Source organism: Larimichthys crocea, chromosome XII, assembly GCF_000972845.2.
Source record: "Larimichthys crocea isolate SSNF chromosome XII, L_crocea_2.0, whole genome shotgun sequence".
Classification (NCBI taxonomy): Eukaryota; Metazoa; Chordata; class Actinopteri; family Sciaenidae; genus Larimichthys; species Larimichthys crocea.
In genome coordinates, this window is record NC_040022.1 from 3,726,768 (window position 1) to 3,744,610 (window position 17,843).

Here is a 17,843-nt window from a genome sequence, read left to right on the forward strand (position 1 = left end):
CGCGTGCCACGCGCTGTAATAAACAACTCAATTGAATGAAATAAGGTAAACAAACAAGACAGTCGCATACAGCGCACACTGTAAAAAAAAAACAGTGTTTTTACAGTGAAAAAGTTTTACTGTAATAATACAGTTTCTAATATTACAGTAAAAGGATGTCAGTACATTTGATTTCATGCTTCATATTTTGAATGTCTGTAGATTTTATGGTGAAAAACTGCCAAACAATGACAGTAAAAGAATATTTTACAGTCTCTAATATAAAATACTACTTTGTTAAAAGACTCTTCATGGCACATTTTACAGTATTTTACTGTTTTCATAGAGACCCAAAAGGTCTGTTGTTGTTGTTGTTTTTTTGTTTTTTTTGTCCCCCCTCTGACAATTTAGTTGAAGCAATTATAATCATGTTCAAAGTTTTCCGGAGCACTTGTGCTCCTCACCTGCAAACCCACCTACTGATCAGTAAATTGGCACTTGACTGAAGGTCGTACAGGTGTATGTTTGGCAGAACACGGTCCACTGCAATTACCTCCTCACTGACTTCACGTCTGCTCTTACATGTGTTTGCAGTGTGCGAGCTGCAGCCATCAGGTGACCTGCATGTCTTCAGACTGCAAACCACACAGCCGGGGGACTCGAACCACGGTGATAACCACTGCTCCACCGTGCCGCCCTGCTAGAGTGTACAATGAAATTAAACTGACAATATCATAACAAACATTTATGCGTCTTTAAACTATTTTGCTATATTCTGCAAAATTCAGTTTTAAAAGTTGGGTTCGGGTATTTTGATTGATCTCCATACACACCCTTAAAAAGTTTTGGATAAAGTGTATTTAACTCATAAATAATTATGAGTAATCTTCTTATTCACCCTGTGTACTGTGAGCTGCTGACCCTATTTCCACAATATTATCCCCAAAATGCAACAAAAAAAACCTATCTTGAGATACAACCCAGGTATAATAAAAACAACAACAACAACAACAACAACAAGAATAATAATAATGTTAATAATATTAATAATAATGACATAACAAACATGAAGCATCGTTCATTAAAGACGAGCAGCAGCAGCTCAAACAGTCAGTCAGCCTGTGAGCTTGTTAGCTTCACTGTAACGTGAACACGTGTCAGGCTGATCATTCATTGATCATTCATTGATCATTCATTGATCATCCATTGATCATTTATAACCAATAACTCTGATCGATCCTGAATCGATCAGTCGTTAGACAAACACACAGTTAGCAGCTAACAGTGGAGCTAGTGATGCTCTCCTCGGTGTGGTTACTCACGCATCGGTGATCCTCAGAGTCCGTGTTGAAGAACACGCAGCGGGACTCGTTACTTGTTGACTGTGTGTGTTCGCTGCCCATCCTGACACACACGTGGTTTGTTTACAGGACGGTTTGTTGTTGTTGTTGTTGTTTGTGCTTTAGCTTAGCTTAGCTTCTGCTCTGCTTCCTGTTTCTACGGTGCGCACGGAGGGACAAAAAGAGGCGCGCACGCTGCTCCCTCTGAAGGGTCAACAGAAACTTTTATTATAAATAAAAATACGGTGTCCACTTTGAAAAGCAAAATGATCAATAAACACCGAGTCTCCCGGCAGAAGTGTGTAAAACACTCACAGAGCGCGGCTTCATGGGCTGATGCTAAAAGCAGAGGCGAGTCTCTGTGCTGGGGAGCAGTTTATTGGCTATTATTAGAAAATAACACAAAGAACAAGCAGAGGACGGTGGCAGAGCTTCTGTTTGGAATTACTCTCCTGTGTATGTTTGTAGCACACACACACACACACAACACACACACACACACACACACACACACAACACCTCTCTCTCAGGTTAATCAGGCATAGTTGAAAAGGAAAATGCCATTAGATTTTAAAGTGGATAATTTCACATCCTTCCCTCCATTCATTCCTTCATTTCTCTTTCAAACTGGCCCTTTTATGCTGCACTACATGTGCTTTTATGGAAAATTACAACATTTAAAGCGGACTCTTTGGTCAGGGATAATTACACAAAGAACCATAGCAGTCTTCCAAGAACACGTACACTGAGCATTTCTCTTTTTTCTTTTTATACGCTGTTCTAAGCTGTGAGAACATGCCGCATAAGAAAGGGGATAATTATAATTTAATTACGTGTACTTACGGGGAGCAGAGTGCAGATCAGCTCGGTCACGCGTGCCACGCGCTGTAATAAACAACTCAATTGAATGAAATAAGGTAAACAACAAGACGTCGCATACAGCGCACAGTAAAAAAAAACAGTGTTTTTACAGTGAAAAAGTTTTACTGTAATAATACAGTTTCTAATATACAGTAAAAGGATGTCAGTACATTTGATTTCATGCTTCATATTTTGAAATGTCTGTAGATTTATGATTTTATGGTGAAAAAACTGCCCAAACAATGACAGTAAAAGAAGATTTTACAGTCTTAATATAAAATACTACTTTTTAAAAGACTCTTCATGGCACATTTTACAGTATTTACTGTTTTCATAGAGACCCAAAAGGTTCTGTTGTGTTGTTGTTTTTTTTTGTTTTTTTTTGTCCCCCCTCTGACAATTTAGTTGAACAATTATAATCATGTTCAAAGTTTTCCGGAGCACTGTGCTCCTCACCTGCAAACCCACCTACTGATCAGTAAATTGGCACTTGACTGAAGGTCGTACAGGTGTATGTTTGGCAGAACACGGTCCACGCAATTACCTCCTCACTGACTTCACGTCTGCTCTTACATGTGTTTGCAGTGTGGCGAGCTGCAGCCATCAGGTGACCTGCATGTCTTCAGCTGCAAACCACACAGCCGGGGGACTCAACCACGGTGATAACCACTGCTCCACCGTGCCTGCCCTGCTAGAGTGTACAATGAAATTAAACTGACAATATCATAACAAACATTTATGCGTCTTTAAACTATTTTTCTGTTTCGGCAAAAATTCATTTTTAAAAGTTGGGTTCAGTATTTTAAATTGATCTCCATACACACCCTTAAAAAGTTTTGGATAAAGTGTATTTAACTCATTTGAGTAATCTTCTTATTCACCCTGTGTACTGTGAGCTGCTGACCCTATTTCCCACAATATATCCCCAAAATGCAACAAAAAAAAACCTATCTTGAGATACAACCAGGTATAATAAAAACAACAATAATAATAAATGTTAATAATAATAATGTTATAATGTTAAAATAATAATGTTAATAATATTAATAATAATAATAATAATAATCAATAACATAATAATATAAGTGTAATAATAATGTTAATAATAATAATGTATAATAATAACAATAAAGTTATTATAATATTAAGATTATAATAACATATATATAGATAAAATCAATAATAATATTATATTCATAATAATACAATAACAATACTCATAATAATAATAATGATAACAATAATAATATTAATAAAATAATAATAATAACAATAATAATAATAACAACTGTAATACTAATTTAATAATATAATGTAAATAATATTTTAATATTATTATTATTATTAACAACAATAATAATATTAATAATAATAACAATAATATATTATCATATAATAACAATACTCATAATAATAAATGATAACAATATAATAATATTATTAATAATAATAATAATATTATAATAATAAAATATAAAAAATATAATAACTATAATAATAAATAATAGATTTTGTCTCCACTTGTGTAATACCAGGCTGCGCCGCGGAGTTTTGTGGTGGCGCTGTTGAAATCAGCTCTGAGCTTCACTTCCTCTCCTCCCTCCTCTTCTTCTCCGGTTCCTCGTCATAACAACACGGCGGCGCTTTGATCTCGGAGGAACGTCACGAGACTCTCGGTAACCGACGGTAACCGACGAGTTCCCCGGTAACGGGGCCGAGCGGAAGTTGTGGAGCTCAAACTTAGAGTGCGTTTGCTAACACACACACAACACACACACACACACACCACACACACACACACACCGGGAGGACACGGAGAGCTCGTGACAACCGACACGTGAGTACAGCCTGATGCGTTTAATGTCCGTTAACGGGAGCTGCAGCCTGTGGTGCGTTCACGTGCATTGACGTCCCCGCAACTGTCTAAAACCTGACGTAGTCTCTGTGATGTCCCGCAGACTGTCTAAAACCGGACGTAGTCTCGTGATCCCCGCAGACTGTCTAAAACCTGGACGTAGTCTCCGTGACGTCCCGCAGACTGTCTAAAACCTGGACGTAGTCTCCGTGACGTCCCCGCAGACTGTCTAAAACCTGGACGTAGTCTCCGTGACGTCCCCGCAGACTGTCTAAAACCGGACGTAGTCCCGTGACGTCCCCACAGACTGTCTAAAACCTGGACGTAGTCTCCGTGACGTCCCCGCAGACGTTCTAAAACCTGGACGTAGTCTCCGTGACGTCCCCGCAGACTGTCTAAAACCTGGACGTAGTCTCTGTGAGTCCCCGCAGACTGTCTAAAACTGGACTAGTCTCTGACGTCCCGCAGACTGTCTAAAAACCTGGACGTAGTCCTCGAGACGTCCCCGCAGACTGTCTAAAACCTGGACGTAGTCTCCGAACGTCCCCGCAGACTGCTAAAAACCTGGACGTAGTCTCTGTCGAGCGTCCCGCAGACTGTCTAAAACCTGGACGTGGTCTCTGTGACGTCCCCGCAGACTGTCTAAAAACCTGGACGTAGTCTCGGACGTCCCCACAGCTGTCTAAAACCTGGACGTAGTCTCCGTGACGTCCCCGCAGACTGTCTAAAACCTGGACGTAGTCTCTGTGACGTCCCCGCAGACTGTCTAAAACCTGGACGTAGTCTCGGACGCCCCGCAGACTGTCTAAAAACCGGGACGTAGTCTCTGACTCCCCGCAGACTGTCTAAACTGGACGTAGTCTCTGTGACGTCCCCGCAGACTGTCTAAAACCTGGACTAGTCGTCCTCTGACCGACGTCCTCGCAGACTGTCTAAAACCTGGACGTAGTCTCCGTGACGCCCCGCAGAACTGTCTAAAACCTGGACGTAGTCTCCGTGACGCCCCGCAGACTGTCTAAAACCTGGACGTAGTCTCTGAGACGTCCCCGCAGACTGTCTAAAACCTGGACGTAGTCTCTGTGACGTCCTCGCAGACTGTCTAAAACCTGGACGTAGTCTCCGTGACGTCCCCACAGACTGTCTAAAACCTGGATGTAGTCTCTGAGACGTCCCCGCAGACTGTCTAAAACCTGGACGTAGTCTCCGACTGTCTAACCCTTCTTTTTCCTTTCACAGTCTTCAGGACTGGACTTGTGATGTAGTCCTTTCACCGTACTGTCCGACTGTCTAACTGCCGTCTGAGGTGGAGGAGGTGGTTTGAGCTCCGATCACAGCGATGGATGAAGACACCCCGACTCTGAAGCCCAGACGGATCCAGAATCAGAACGTGGTTCACCGCCTCGAGAGGCGACGGATCTGTTCGGGCCGACCCGGAGCGCACTGGTACAGAGTACGCTGCTTCCACCAGAACCTTTTCCCCAACTTCACCGTGGTCAACGTGGAGAAGCCGCCCTGCTTTCTGAGGAAGTTCTCCCCAGATGGACGCTGCTTCATCGCCTTCTCCTCTGACCAGACGTCTCTGGAGGTAAGACGACCGACTCAGCTTCTGACTGAACCTCACTGAATCTGACCCGATCTCGCCGTTCCTCCTGCAGATTTATGAATATCAAGGCTGCCAGGCGGCTCAGGACCTGCTCAGAGGTCAAGAGGGGGAGACTCTTCTAACCGCCAACGACCAGCGTTCCCTCAACATCAGAGGCCGGCTGTTTGAGCGTTTCTTCTCGTTGCTCCACGTCACCAACGTGGCCTCCAACGGAGAACACCTCAACCGGGAATGCAGCCTCTTCACGGACGACTGCCGCTACGTCATTGTCGGGTCGGCTGTGTACGTCCCCGAGGAGCCGCCGCCGTACTTCTTTGAGGTGACCATCGGACTTACTGCGATTTTTACACCCAAAGCCAAGCACGCTTCAGCTCAGACTGCCTCTTTCTTCCAGGTGTATCGCAACAACGAATCTGTGACTCCCAACCCCAGGTCTCCGCTCGAGGACTACTCCCTCCACATCATCGACCTCCACACCGGCAGGCTGTGTGACACCAGGTCCTTCAAGTGTGACAAGATCATCCTGTCGCACAACCAGGGTCTCTACCTCTACAGGAACATCTTGGCGGTGCTGTCGGTGCAGCAGCAGACCATTCACGTGTTTCAGGTGAGTAGATTCACCGTGTTTTCTTTTCTGTTTGGCCTTTTCGACTTTGTTTTTGACAGAGAGAGCTGAAGAGCGAGAGGAATGTGTGCAGAGAGAGATGAGGAACGACATTTCTTATGGTTTCGGCGACGTACCGCTGCCCAGCTATCATCTCTGTTTGTGTCTCGCGTTCATAGGTCACTCCAGAGGGAACGTTCCTCGACGTGAGGACCATCGGGCGGTTCTGTTACGAAGACGACCTCCTGACTCTTTCAGCGGTTTACACGGAGGCTCAGGCCGAGAGTCAGCCGGGCTTCCCTCGCCTGTACACTGACAAAACCATCAACTCCCTCAAACACAGGCTGCTGGTCTACCTCTGGAGGAGGGCCGAGCAGGACGGCAGCGCCACCGCCAAGAGGAGGTATTCACTTTGCAGGTCTTAGCATGCTCGCTGTGCAGACGGGGACAGATGTGTCATGTCCAGCTGTTGGTAGTGTTGTAGAGGAGGTCCTCTCTGAAGAGCTGGAGGTCTTCAGGAGGTCTGTGAAGGTAGAGAGGGACGCCCCTGATCTGTAGAAACTGGTAGGACGTTCCACCAACGGGGAACAACAGACAGAAAAGTTTGGACTGTCCTGAGCGTACGGGTGGCAGAGCCAGGAGGAGGTAACATCTGTCTGTGTGAGGACGCTCAAGTAGGGGGTTAGCTGGTCATCGTTCATGACTCGTAGGTTTCTCACCACCCAGGTAGGGACGAGACTTGGGGAGGGTGGAGGGTAGCTGAAGATCTGCATAGAGGTGATATGAGAAGCCATGCGAGCTGACAATAGGACCCCGAGAGGTGGGGTAAAAAGTAAAGAGAAGGGGCCCCAACACCGAGCCTTGGGGCACTCCTGTGGTGAGACGTCGATCGTCAACCACGAGGTCGGATTCAAACCAGGAAAGAGCCGAACCAGAACCAGAACCAGGCGCCCTGTTTGAGAGTACAGACCGTGTCAAAGGTGGCTGACGAGTCAAAGAAACTTATCACAGGATAAAAAGATAAAATGTCAACCCTCAGTCTGTCAGACTCGTTAGGTCAGCTCGCTCACTCTCGGTTTCGTTGTCAGGTTCTTCCAGTTTTTTGATCAGCTGAGGAGGTTGAGGATGTGGAAGATGCAGCTGCTGGACGAGCATCACCTCTTCATTAAATACACCAGCGAAGACGTCGTCACGCTCCGAGTCACCGACCCCTCGCAGGTACAAACAGCACACGTATATAAATATATAAATAAAAGCGTACATCTGAATTCCTGCCTGTCCTCTTTGTCGCTCTCCTCGTCCTCGCTCGTGTCTTTTGTTGTTTGTGCTGCATGACAGGGATTCCTCTTTCAGGTCTCCAAGGACACGTTTCTGCTTCACATTCAGCGCTGTGGTTTATTCACAGCAACGACGCGTAGATCTAATTAATTGTTTTATTTCCACTCCTGCATTTCTGTCACATAAAGCACTGTTCCTCCCTAAAGACTGTCCGAATGTTTTAGTGTTATGTTTATTTCTTTTGTTTGCAGTGAAATGACACAAGACAAATCAAATCTAAGATTATTGGAATCTTTTCAAAATCTTGTGAAGCTTGTGACGCTCCATAGATAGATAGATAGATGGATAGATGGATAGATAGTTGATCCTGAGGGAACTTCAAGGATCCAGTAGCAGCATAGGACACAGTAAACATTCATTAAAGTTAACCTATGAGATAAATCTGAAGGCTACAGGTCGATCTCCAGAGATCTTCATGTTCCTGTGTCCACTGTGAAGAAGTTTGCAGCCCACGGCGCTGAACTCCACAGACGTGGACGGATCTATGATAGGACCTCGCTGCTGCTGACTGACAAAACTTCCCTGAGGAAGCTAAAATCTATCTGGGAGGACGTCCTGTGGACAGACGAGGCTGAGGAACATCAACACAGAATGAGACCTTCAAAGAAAAGAACACAGTCGATCGTTCACTGATGTTTCGGGGTTTCTTTGCTGCTTCAGGCGCTGGGTTAGGAAATCTGAAGAATTCTGGGGAGCGTTGCCAGAAAGATCGGTCTCCGTCAGAGGTCATGAGTCTTACAGCAGGACGATGACCCAAAGAAATACTTCAGAAAGAATCCAGACAAAGATCTGAAGTTCAGATGTTTGGGAGAAGAAACTCATCAAACCGGAGGTCCAGAAATCGAGCACAGAGGTCCAGTTTTGGAGTTTTGTGTAGAATATGTTTCACTGCAGCAAAAGAAATAAACGTGATGGTAGAAGGGATGTGACAGAAATGCAGAGGTGACTGTACATCGAAGTTCCTCCTCTTCATTCATCCCTCCTTCTTTCTCTGACAGCCGTCATTCTTCGTCGTCTACAACATGGTGTCCACCGAGGTGCTCGCCGTCTTCGAGAACACCTCCGACCAGCTGCTGGAGCTCTTTGAGAATTTCTGCGACCTTTTCCGAAACGCCACGCTGCACAGCCAGGCGGTCCAGTTCCCGTGCTCGGCGTCCTCCAACAACTACGCTCGACAGGTCCAGAGAAGGTAACCCAAGAGAGACACGTCCCCGTTGTTGAGTCTGCTATGATTGAATATATTTTGATTTCTGCACCCAGTGTCGTGCAGCTAAATGTCAGGGAGGATTTAAAGGCAGCGGTTAGGAAGGGAACCAGATCAGCAGCAATCGCCCGGAGGAGGAAGGAGTTTTAGGACTTAATCTGGATAGAGAAGAGAAACATTAAGACAGTCAAGCGGTGGCCGCGAGGAGCCGTGATTGAATTTGGCGGTTGGACTCGCCAGCGAAGGTGACAAAAGTCTCTGTGGAAGGTGAAGAGGGACGACCGGGTGAAGGGAGGGAGGGAGGAGGAGGAGAAGATAAAGATAGTTTGAGCGAGGAAAAGAGCTTCTAATAGGATTTCAGAGTGGTGAAAATTGATGTCTGGGAGGAAGAAGGAGAGGAGAAATTGAAAGCTGGAGAGCACATCCAGCAAACCAGATTTGTAGCACTTAACAAGTAGCTAGCATAAGACCATTTCACAACCCGAGCGTAGACAGAAAACAAGCTGAGAGGAAAGACTGACGATGTGAGACCACAGAGTTTATTTAGCAAGAGCGTCAAACATTTCTGAATCTGACGGAGGATCGTAGGAGCACGTCTGAGGGAAGTCCTCGTCCTGACAGCCCGTCTGTTTGCACCTCAGATTCAAAGACACCATCGTGAACGCCAAATACGGAGGGCACACGGAGGCGGTGCGGCGGCTGCTGGGTCAGCTGCCCATCAGCGCCCAGTCGTACAGCAGCAGCCCGTACCTCGACCTCTCTCTCTTCAGCTACGACGACAAGTGGGTGTCGGTGATGGAGAGACCCAAGACCTGCGGAGACCACCCCATCAGGTACGGACACGAGTTTTTCACCAAGTAATCGAGTCTTCCGGACAGAGCGTTCATGATAGACTGTGTTTGACGCAGTACAGCGTCTCTGCCGTGCCCGGTGGGGTTACTTTGTTCTTTAGAAGCTGCAACTTTAATTCACTAACAAACTCACCTGCACGGTACATTCAGTGCTGATCTGACCTCGCCTTCTCCTCACCTCACACATGCGTGCGGACTGAGCGCCGCCGCCTCGTTCTGTGTTTTGTAATGTTGCAGCAATGCCGCATTGAATCAGCACGACTCAGAAAGGAAAAGAGCAACGCGGCTCCTCGCCTACAGCGACTCATTGTGCTTCTTTCCCTCCAGGTTTTACGCTCGGGACTCCGGCCTGCTGAAGTTTAAGATCCAGGCCGGCCTGCTGGGGCGGCCCGTGAACCACGCCGTGCGACGCCTGGTCGCCTTCACTTTCCACCCCTTCGAACCATTCGCCATCTCCGTCCAGCGCACCAACGCCGAGTACGTGGTCAACTTCCACATGAGGCACGTCTGCGCGTGAGCGGCAACTGAACTCACGGCCAGGAGTCAGATTGCCCGATCGGTCGGCGGTTAGCGGTGACAATACAACAAACGCGTCCTCCATCAGGAGGCACGAAGCAGTTTGTTCTCCTCCTCCAGAGAAATCAGCAGTGCACTCCTCTTCATTCTCCTCCTGATGGAAACCACTGTTCCTCCTCCATCACACAGTGGTCACTCCACCCCGTCCCTCCGCGAGAAAGGCAGCAATTCTGCCTCTTTTTTTTTCTTCCTATTCGTCTGCGCCGCTTCGCCTCCTCTTTCCTCCCCCCTCCACCTTCCCTCCACAGAACAAAGAGGGGGACCCGTGGGGGAGGAGAGGCTGGGAGAAGTGTAAATGGAGATGTAGAGAGAGTGATTGATGTGCGACGGAGGTGGGAGCCGCAGGTAGCCGGACCTCAGAGGTGTTTTCTTTTTCCCGCCGCGCGCTGAAAGCTGCACATCAGAATCGCTCATGCAGACGGTCCGACAAACTTCGTGTTTCCTCACATGAAGAGGGAAAGAATGATTTTATATTCCGTCGTTTTTACATATTATTGTTTGTTTTTTTACGTATTACCACTTGTATATATTTTATGCCAATAAAAGTGTCTAAATTTTACGTTTGCAGAGATTTGAATGTGTGTTTACATTATACGTCAATATTAAAGACATAACACACGTAGTTATTGTTGGGCTGACATGCCTTTTTGCAGGACCAGTCCATCTGACCTCTGGTCAGGGGCGGACTGACTCCCGGTGGGTCAGTGGGCTTTCCCGGTACGGCGTGATGTTGCAAGTGACGCGCTGACGTTAGTGTGTTTACATTTTTCTACCGTCTATGAGGGAGAGGAGTGACTAATTAACGCCAGTGACGAGCATTAATTCTCGGTCTGAAAAGAAGAAGCAGGCCTGACTCACTAAGTCATATTCTCGGCACGAACCCGCCTTGAACCAGCGTGTCCGGTCGGGTTGGGCCGTCCACGCCTTTTATTAGGAGCCCAAAAGAACAGGCAGCCCAGTCCAGAGAGAGACGGCACAGCAACGTGTGTGTGTGTGTGTGTGTGTGTGTGTGTGTGTGTGTGTGTGTGTGTGTGTGTGTGTGTGTGTGTGTGTGTGTGTGATAATATATTCTATAATCATAGTTGGCTGAAAATCTCAGGACGTGTGTAAAGCTCGAGCATGTGGCAGTCTCTTCTCATATTTAATATCTGACAGTACAGCTGTCAGGATGCAGGCGTGGTGGAAGAACAAAGTGTGGCCTGAGAGGCTTCATGGTCCAGGCCCAAAGATTTTACAGAATGAGTTTTGTTTTTGCTCTCCAGCCTCGGCTCCCCACTAACCAGGTGCATACACTGCAGCCATTCTTGCCATTACAACATCTTCCTCCTGTGTTTCCTCCTCACAGCACAAAGCCTCATTTATTTGTTCAGAATCACGACAGAGAGAGAGCCGGGTCTGCGTGACCGGGAGGGGGATGCTGGTCAGGTGGGTGGCTGTAATAAGTAGTGTGATAGTGATAATATAATTTGTCTAGCTGGCTAACTTACAGACATCAGTGTGCGTATGGACTCCTCATAAACAAACAGCTGAGCTCGATGCCTCACATCGATCTCCACCTCCCACATCCTGTTTTTGTTACCTCCTCCTCTCGTCGCTCACCAATTCTTTCATCTCTCTGTCGTAAATACTTTTTCTTCCCTCGGCCTAAAACCCCCAGTTAGTCTGCCTGTCACACACACACACACACACACACACACCTCTGGTCCACTGTAGTGTGTAACCAGAGGCTAGGAGGACACTTAATCCCTCTGCACCTGCTTTCCATACCGCCATGACCCCTCGCAGCAGCTGCCCGGGTTTGAACTCGTTTGATTGTACGCACGAGTGTGTTCGACTCGTTTGTAGATGTTTTTATTTATATGTTTGTGTGTTTTTTAATAACACGTCAGACGTGGTCACAGACACCCGATGCCTCCGTGTGCAGAACAGATGGAAGTGATACATTATGATCCTATGGAGAACAGCCTGCAGGGATCAGCTGCCACATTCAATATGACGACACGTGTACTGTATCGTATGCTAACATCACACATAAGTCTCCTCGGCACTGAGATATGCAAAGTTCTTGTTGTTGTGTTGGCATACAGTAAACAGCTCTATCCAAGATAGTCTACATGTGTGGTTCCCACCATGAAGCATAGAGGAGGTGTGATGCGACCAGCACGACTATCTCATCCTGTCAGGTTTGAGCCACGCGGCAACCTCCATGTCTGTGAAGTGAAGCCACAACCTGCAGTTCCTCTAACGTCCACCTGAGGCTGGCTCCAGAAGTGAGTCAGTCTCCATAAGTCCCCATGTCCAAATGTCCAACTTCACAGCAGAAATAAACATGTTTACAGCCTGGGACAAAAAACAGTTTTGGTCTCTGTAGCTAATTTCCCCGTTCATGACAACTGTACTGAGGGTGAATTTATATACAACTCACCTGTTCAGGTTATATTAAGGCTTAAAGTTATGCAGGATTAAGAGCGTGGATGCTTTGATTGACAGGTGGGTGTGGTTACAGAGCATCCAGGCGTCATTCAGCCGCCTCAGGTCCACCAATGATCCACGTCCAGCACCGGATTCTGAGCTGCTTCTTCTTCTTCACACATCCAGTCTTCTTGTATATCTGAACTGGCTTCCTGTCTCATGGTTGTGTGTTTGTGTAAGCCGGCGTGTGACAACATGCTGAGATAATACACTAATTACAGGAAGTGCACACAGCAGGCGCAGGCAGGCCTACATACAGGACACATGTTCTGTCCGTAGAAAACACACAGGTGACCATGAGGAGGTGAGTCAGTGCTCATGGAGCGCTGCTGGTTTGATATGTATTCAGGTGTTAATGTGAGCACTGCAGAGTGTGAACACAGAATCAGTGAGTGCATCCTCACAGAGTACACTAACAAACATGTTGTATCCGTCTTACTCTGAAGAATCAGGTAAACCCAGAGCCTTCTCCCTGACCTTGGTTGCTACGGAAACATAACCGCTCTGCTTGGTAACCTAGTCTTTTTCTAATTGCCGTTGTCTTGGCAACAGCGCAACCAATGTAATCCAGAAAAAAAAAAAAAAAAAGAGGGCCACAATCCTGAGTGTTTCCTGTTGCAGCGCTCGTCGTCTTCTCGGAGCACACGCACACACGCACACACACACACACACACACACGCACACACACACACACACGTATGACGCTGTGCTGTTGGAGGTCGTTTGCAGCATCGAGTGGGCTCAGATGCTCCGAGATCTTTGTTCATCGTCCGAGCAGAAGAAGTTTAAGTCAACATTCATACCTGCCTTCATAACTTACACTCCACCTAACCTACTAGTCAGGTGTAGGAGCAGGTGTGTGTTGAGTGAGGCTCAACCTCTGGCCCTACACCTCTCACTTGTAACGTGTCGATGCAGTACTTCCAAACACAGACGGACTGCTCATCAGTCGGGCGCTGACAGTTACTGCATCATCAGTGACCCACTCCACCCTGATGGATGTGAAAGCTCCACTCAGAGCTTCGCTCCTGGTTTACTACTCAAACTGGTCAAAAACACACAGAGGCGTGACGACGAAGGAACCAAAGATAATCATATGGATACACGGCGGTGTCTGCAGAAAGGTCAGAAAAGATTTACCAGAGTGGCTTTTTCATTATCGCCTGACATATAAAAAGCAGCCGCACATTTATTACATAAAGATGGCTGGCAGAGTTTTTGTTCCACTACAGCCGAGTCTGGTGAGTTTGTGATCGTTTACACATTTCATATAGTTCTATATATGAACAGGTAACACTCAGAGTAGATTCATATGCGGCCTTCAAGCTCACTGTATAAAAAAGACACGTGTTGGCAGCTGGGGTTGAATTTCACGACAATAAATAAACTTTTTCTGCTGTGACGGTAATAAACTGTAAAATAAAAAAACATAAAATAAAATATGGCATTAAATATTGGTGTGTTTTACCGTACAGATATCACTCTCTAACATATAATACTTTATTCTGTATTCGTTCCCTTTAAGAAAAGCTTTTGTCATATGACAGTCATACTTCACAGCATATTTTACTGTCATTGTCTGACATTTTCCACAGTGTGTGGCATCAGTACTCAGTACTGTTGATTCCACATATAATATTTTTAAAAACTGCCAAACCATGACAGTAAACGAAAATATGGCATTAAATATTACGGTGTTTTACCGTACAATTATCAGTCTCTAATATAAAATATGACTTAAATTCTCTTTAAATGTCGTATAAATAAAGATTTTGGAACATGACAGTGTTTCACTGTACACAGGCGTGTTTTACTGTCATGGTCTTTTCACCGTAAAATCTACAGACATTTGTTATACGCATTGGCAGATATATATATATATATATATAAGTCCCAACCTCCACCTTTGCCCCCGTCATATCCCCCCACCTGTTATTGTTATCGACCACTCCGGTATTGTTCCTGCTTTAATATATAACACTGTAACTGTGTCAACATTTCATATCACACGGATTAGCTCTTCAGACGTCTGCGCGGCTGATTGAGGCCGGTTGGAGAAACCACAGAGCTACCGCCTAATGAGTGGAGGGAGCAGGCGGAGCAGGCGGAGGAGAGCAGAGGGTCTAAATATTGAGAGCAAATATTTGACTGAAGGGCAGAGGAGCCGTCCCCTGACTCTGAGCTGTGTGTTATCTTATCTGACTTGGAAAGAGAAGGGTGGATGCTTCATATACACACCTACACAGCCCTCCTCTGTCCTCAGGGCCTGCGCCATGCTGAGGCAAACACACAGCTGTGTGTGTGTGTGTGTGTGTGTGTGTGTGTGTGTGTGTGTGTGTGTGTGTGTGTGTGTGATCACTTCTGACTGACTTCATATCTCTTGCACCCCGGTTGGGTGCCAACACGTGCACACACACAAACAGTTGGGGGGTCTCAGGTGGAGGTCCACAGGGTGGAGGCTGCACAGCATGACCCGGCCTAAAAACGTAATGCACAGGGAGGTCCTTTGTGACGAAACAAACACACACACAGAGTGAAACAGGTTACACGTGTGTGGAAATGAACACGGGTCAATGAAAACCTGATTTAAGTTTCACTTCAGTTTCTGTTTGTGCAGCAGCAACAGGTGAGCAGAGTTCTCCACCTGCTGGACAACCTGCACAACTACACCGTCTACCTGGCCCACTTTCTTTGAACTGTAGTACTGTAGTACTAATGGAGGTGGTTGTAGTTGGAGTAATTCTGGTTATATAGAAGTAGCAGTAGTAGTACTTGTAGTAGCAGTAGTAGTACTTGTAGTAGCAGTAGGCAGTAGTAGTACTTGTAGCAGTAGTAGTAGTAGCAGTAGTTGTAGTAGTAGTACTTGTAGTAGCAGTAGGCAGTAGTAGTACTTGTAGTAGCAGTAGTAGTACTTGTAGCAGTAGTAATAGTACTTGTAGTAGCAGTAGTAGTAGTAGCAGTAGTTGTAGTAGCAGTAGTAGTACTTGTAGTAGCAGTAGTAGTACTTGTAGTAGCCGTAGTAGTACTTGTAGTAGTAGCAGTAGTAGTAGTAGCAGTAGTTGTAGTAGCAGTAGTAGTACTTGTAGCAGTAGTAGTAGTACTTGTAGTAGTAGCAGTAGTACTTGTAGTAGCAGTAGTAGTAGTACTTGTAGTAGCAGTAGTTGTAGTAGTACTTGTAGTAGTAGCAGTAGTAGTAGTATCAGTAGGTGTAGTAGCAGTAGTAGTACTTGTAGCAGTAGTAGTACTTGTAGTAGCAGTAGTAGTAGTAGCAGTAGTTGTAGTAGTAGTACTTGTAGTAGCAGTAGTACTTGTAGTAGCAGTAGTTCTACTAGCAGTAGCAGTACTTGTAGTAGTAGCAGTAGAACTTGTAGTAGTAGCAGTAGTAGCAGTAGTTGTAGTAGCAGTAGTAGTACTTGTAGCAGTAGTAGTAGTACTTGTAGTAGTAGCAGTAGTACTTGTAGTAGCAGTAGTAGTACTTATAGTAGCAGTAGTACTTGTAGTAGCAGTAGCAGTACTTGTAGTAGTAGCAGTAGTACTTGTAGTAGCAGTAGTTGTAGTAGCAGTAGCAGTACTTGTAGTAGTAGCAGTAGTAATTGTAGTAGCAGTAGTTGTAGTAGCAGTAGTACTTGTAGTAGCAATAGCAGTAGTTGTAGTAGTAGTAGTAGCAGTACTTGTAGTAGTAGCAGTAGTACTTGTAGTAGCAGTAGTACTTGTAGTAGCAGCAGTACTTGTAGTAGTAGCAGTAGTACTTGTAGTAGCAGTAGCAGTACTTGTAGTAGTAGCAGTAGTGATTGTAGTAGCAGTAGTTGTAGTAGCAGTAGTACTTGTAGTAGCAGTAGCAGTAGTTGTAGTAGTAGTAGCAGTACTTGTAGTAGTAGCAGTAGTACTTGTAGTAGCAGTACTTGTAGTAGCAGCAGTAGTACTTGTAGTACTTGTAGTAGCAGCCACCTCAGGCTGTTGGTCAGTCATCATGTCTGCAGCTCTGGACTCTTTAATGTCAGGGTGGAGCATGATGACTCAGCTTTTTTTTCAGACATTCAGAGTTTTTCTTCATTTTAGCAGCAACAGCTGATCAAAGTTCTCCACCTGCTGGACAAGATACAGAACTGCACCTTCTTTTTCTTCTTCTTCTTCTTCGTGGCCTGCTGTCTTTGAACCAAAGTAATCAAACACATGTTTACACTTCATAACCGATCCTCTGCTCATGTCACAGACCTCCATCAGACTCCACCTCGTTCACAGTCCTTATCAGGCTGCACCCACACTGTGCCTCCTCTTCCTCCTCACATCTGTTTGTACAGCAGCCACAGCTGGCAGCAGTTGACTTCACTGTCCATCAGGAAAGTCTGTAAATCACAGAGAGCTGAGGACTAACAGCATTTAGCTGGTCAATGGTATCAAACAGCAGCCTCAGACTGTTTGTCAATGATCACGGCCTGCAGAGTCTGCAGCTCTGGACTCTTTAATGTCAGGGTGGAGCATTACACAGCATCTCTTTCAGATGGAGACGTTTGGAGTTCCTCCAACCACAATGCACTTTTCTAATTTCCTTTTTTCAGCTGTCCCTGCTCCAGAGGTTAGTTAGCTGAGGAAAACACCACGTGAGGAGCTGGGTCATGGTCTGGGCTGTGAGGGACACTTAGAGTTAAGAGTGTGGACGTTTTGATTGACAGGCGGGTGTGCCTCCACACTGAGCTCTCTGAACGACTCTTCAAAACACATGGTGGACGTCACAGAGACTACGTCCATGTTTTATACAGTCTATGCCTGAAACAGAATATCATTGATATAATAGATGAGAGATATAATATATATATAAATATTATTGATGGTAATGTTGCTGCCAATAAATTATATATATAAATAACACACACACACACACTGGTCACTTCATTAGCTACAGTCATGTCCGATGACAACATGTATGTGTGTATATGTATGTATATAGTGTGTGTGTGTTGTGTGTAATATCTGTGTATATATGTATATATATATGTGTGTGTATGTAAGTATGTGGGTGTATGTATATGTATATATATATATATATATATATATATATATATATTATATATATGTTGTGTGTGTGTGTGTGTGGTGTGTGTGTGTGTGGTGTGTATTATATATGTATATATACATATGTACATATATATGTATGTATAT

At 45.4% G+C, this 17,843-nt stretch overlaps 1 protein-coding gene across 3 annotated transcripts; it reads left to right on the top strand.

Moving 5' to 3' along the window:
* The first annotated feature begins 3,758 nt into the window (after positions 1–3,758).
* Positions 3,759–10,770, top strand: det1 (DET1 partner of COP1 E3 ubiquitin ligase). 3 transcript variants are annotated; one of them, XM_027285743.1, is made up of 9 exons: positions 3,759–3,866; positions 5,272–5,620; positions 5,691–5,957; positions 6,033–6,245; positions 6,422–6,645; positions 7,331–7,460; positions 8,579–8,769; positions 9,426–9,617; positions 9,963–10,770. In XM_027285743.1, the coding sequence occupies exons 2-9, from the start codon at positions 5,372–5,374 to the stop codon at positions 10,150–10,152; spliced, it is 1,656 nt and encodes a 551-aa protein (XP_027141544.1). In that variant the 5' UTR covers positions 3,759–3,866; positions 5,272–5,371; the 3' UTR covers positions 10,153–10,770. The 3 variants fall into 3 exon arrangements, 2 of the variants coding, with proteins under 2 accessions (XP_027141544.1, XP_027141543.1); XR_003463383.1 differs by lacking the exon at positions 9,963–10,770 and adding an exon at positions 8,841–9,051 and having other exon boundaries at positions 3,781–4,017; positions 9,426–9,535; XM_027285742.1 differs by having other exon boundaries at positions 3,783–4,017.
* Positions 10,771–17,843: the final 7,073 nt, after the last annotated feature.

Coding starts and splice junctions, on each gene's coding strand:
- det1 (XM_027285743.1), top strand. CDS start 5,372: ATGGATGAAGACACCCCGACTCTGAAGCCCAGACGGATCCAGAATCAG. Junction 7,461..8,578: donor GAGTCACCGACCCCTCGCAG/GTACAAACAGCA, acceptor TTTCTCTGACAG/CCGTCATTCTTCGTCGTCTA. Junction 9,618..9,962: donor TGCGGAGACCACCCCATCAG/GTACGGACACGA, acceptor CTTTCCCTCCAG/GTTTTACGCTCGGGACTCCG.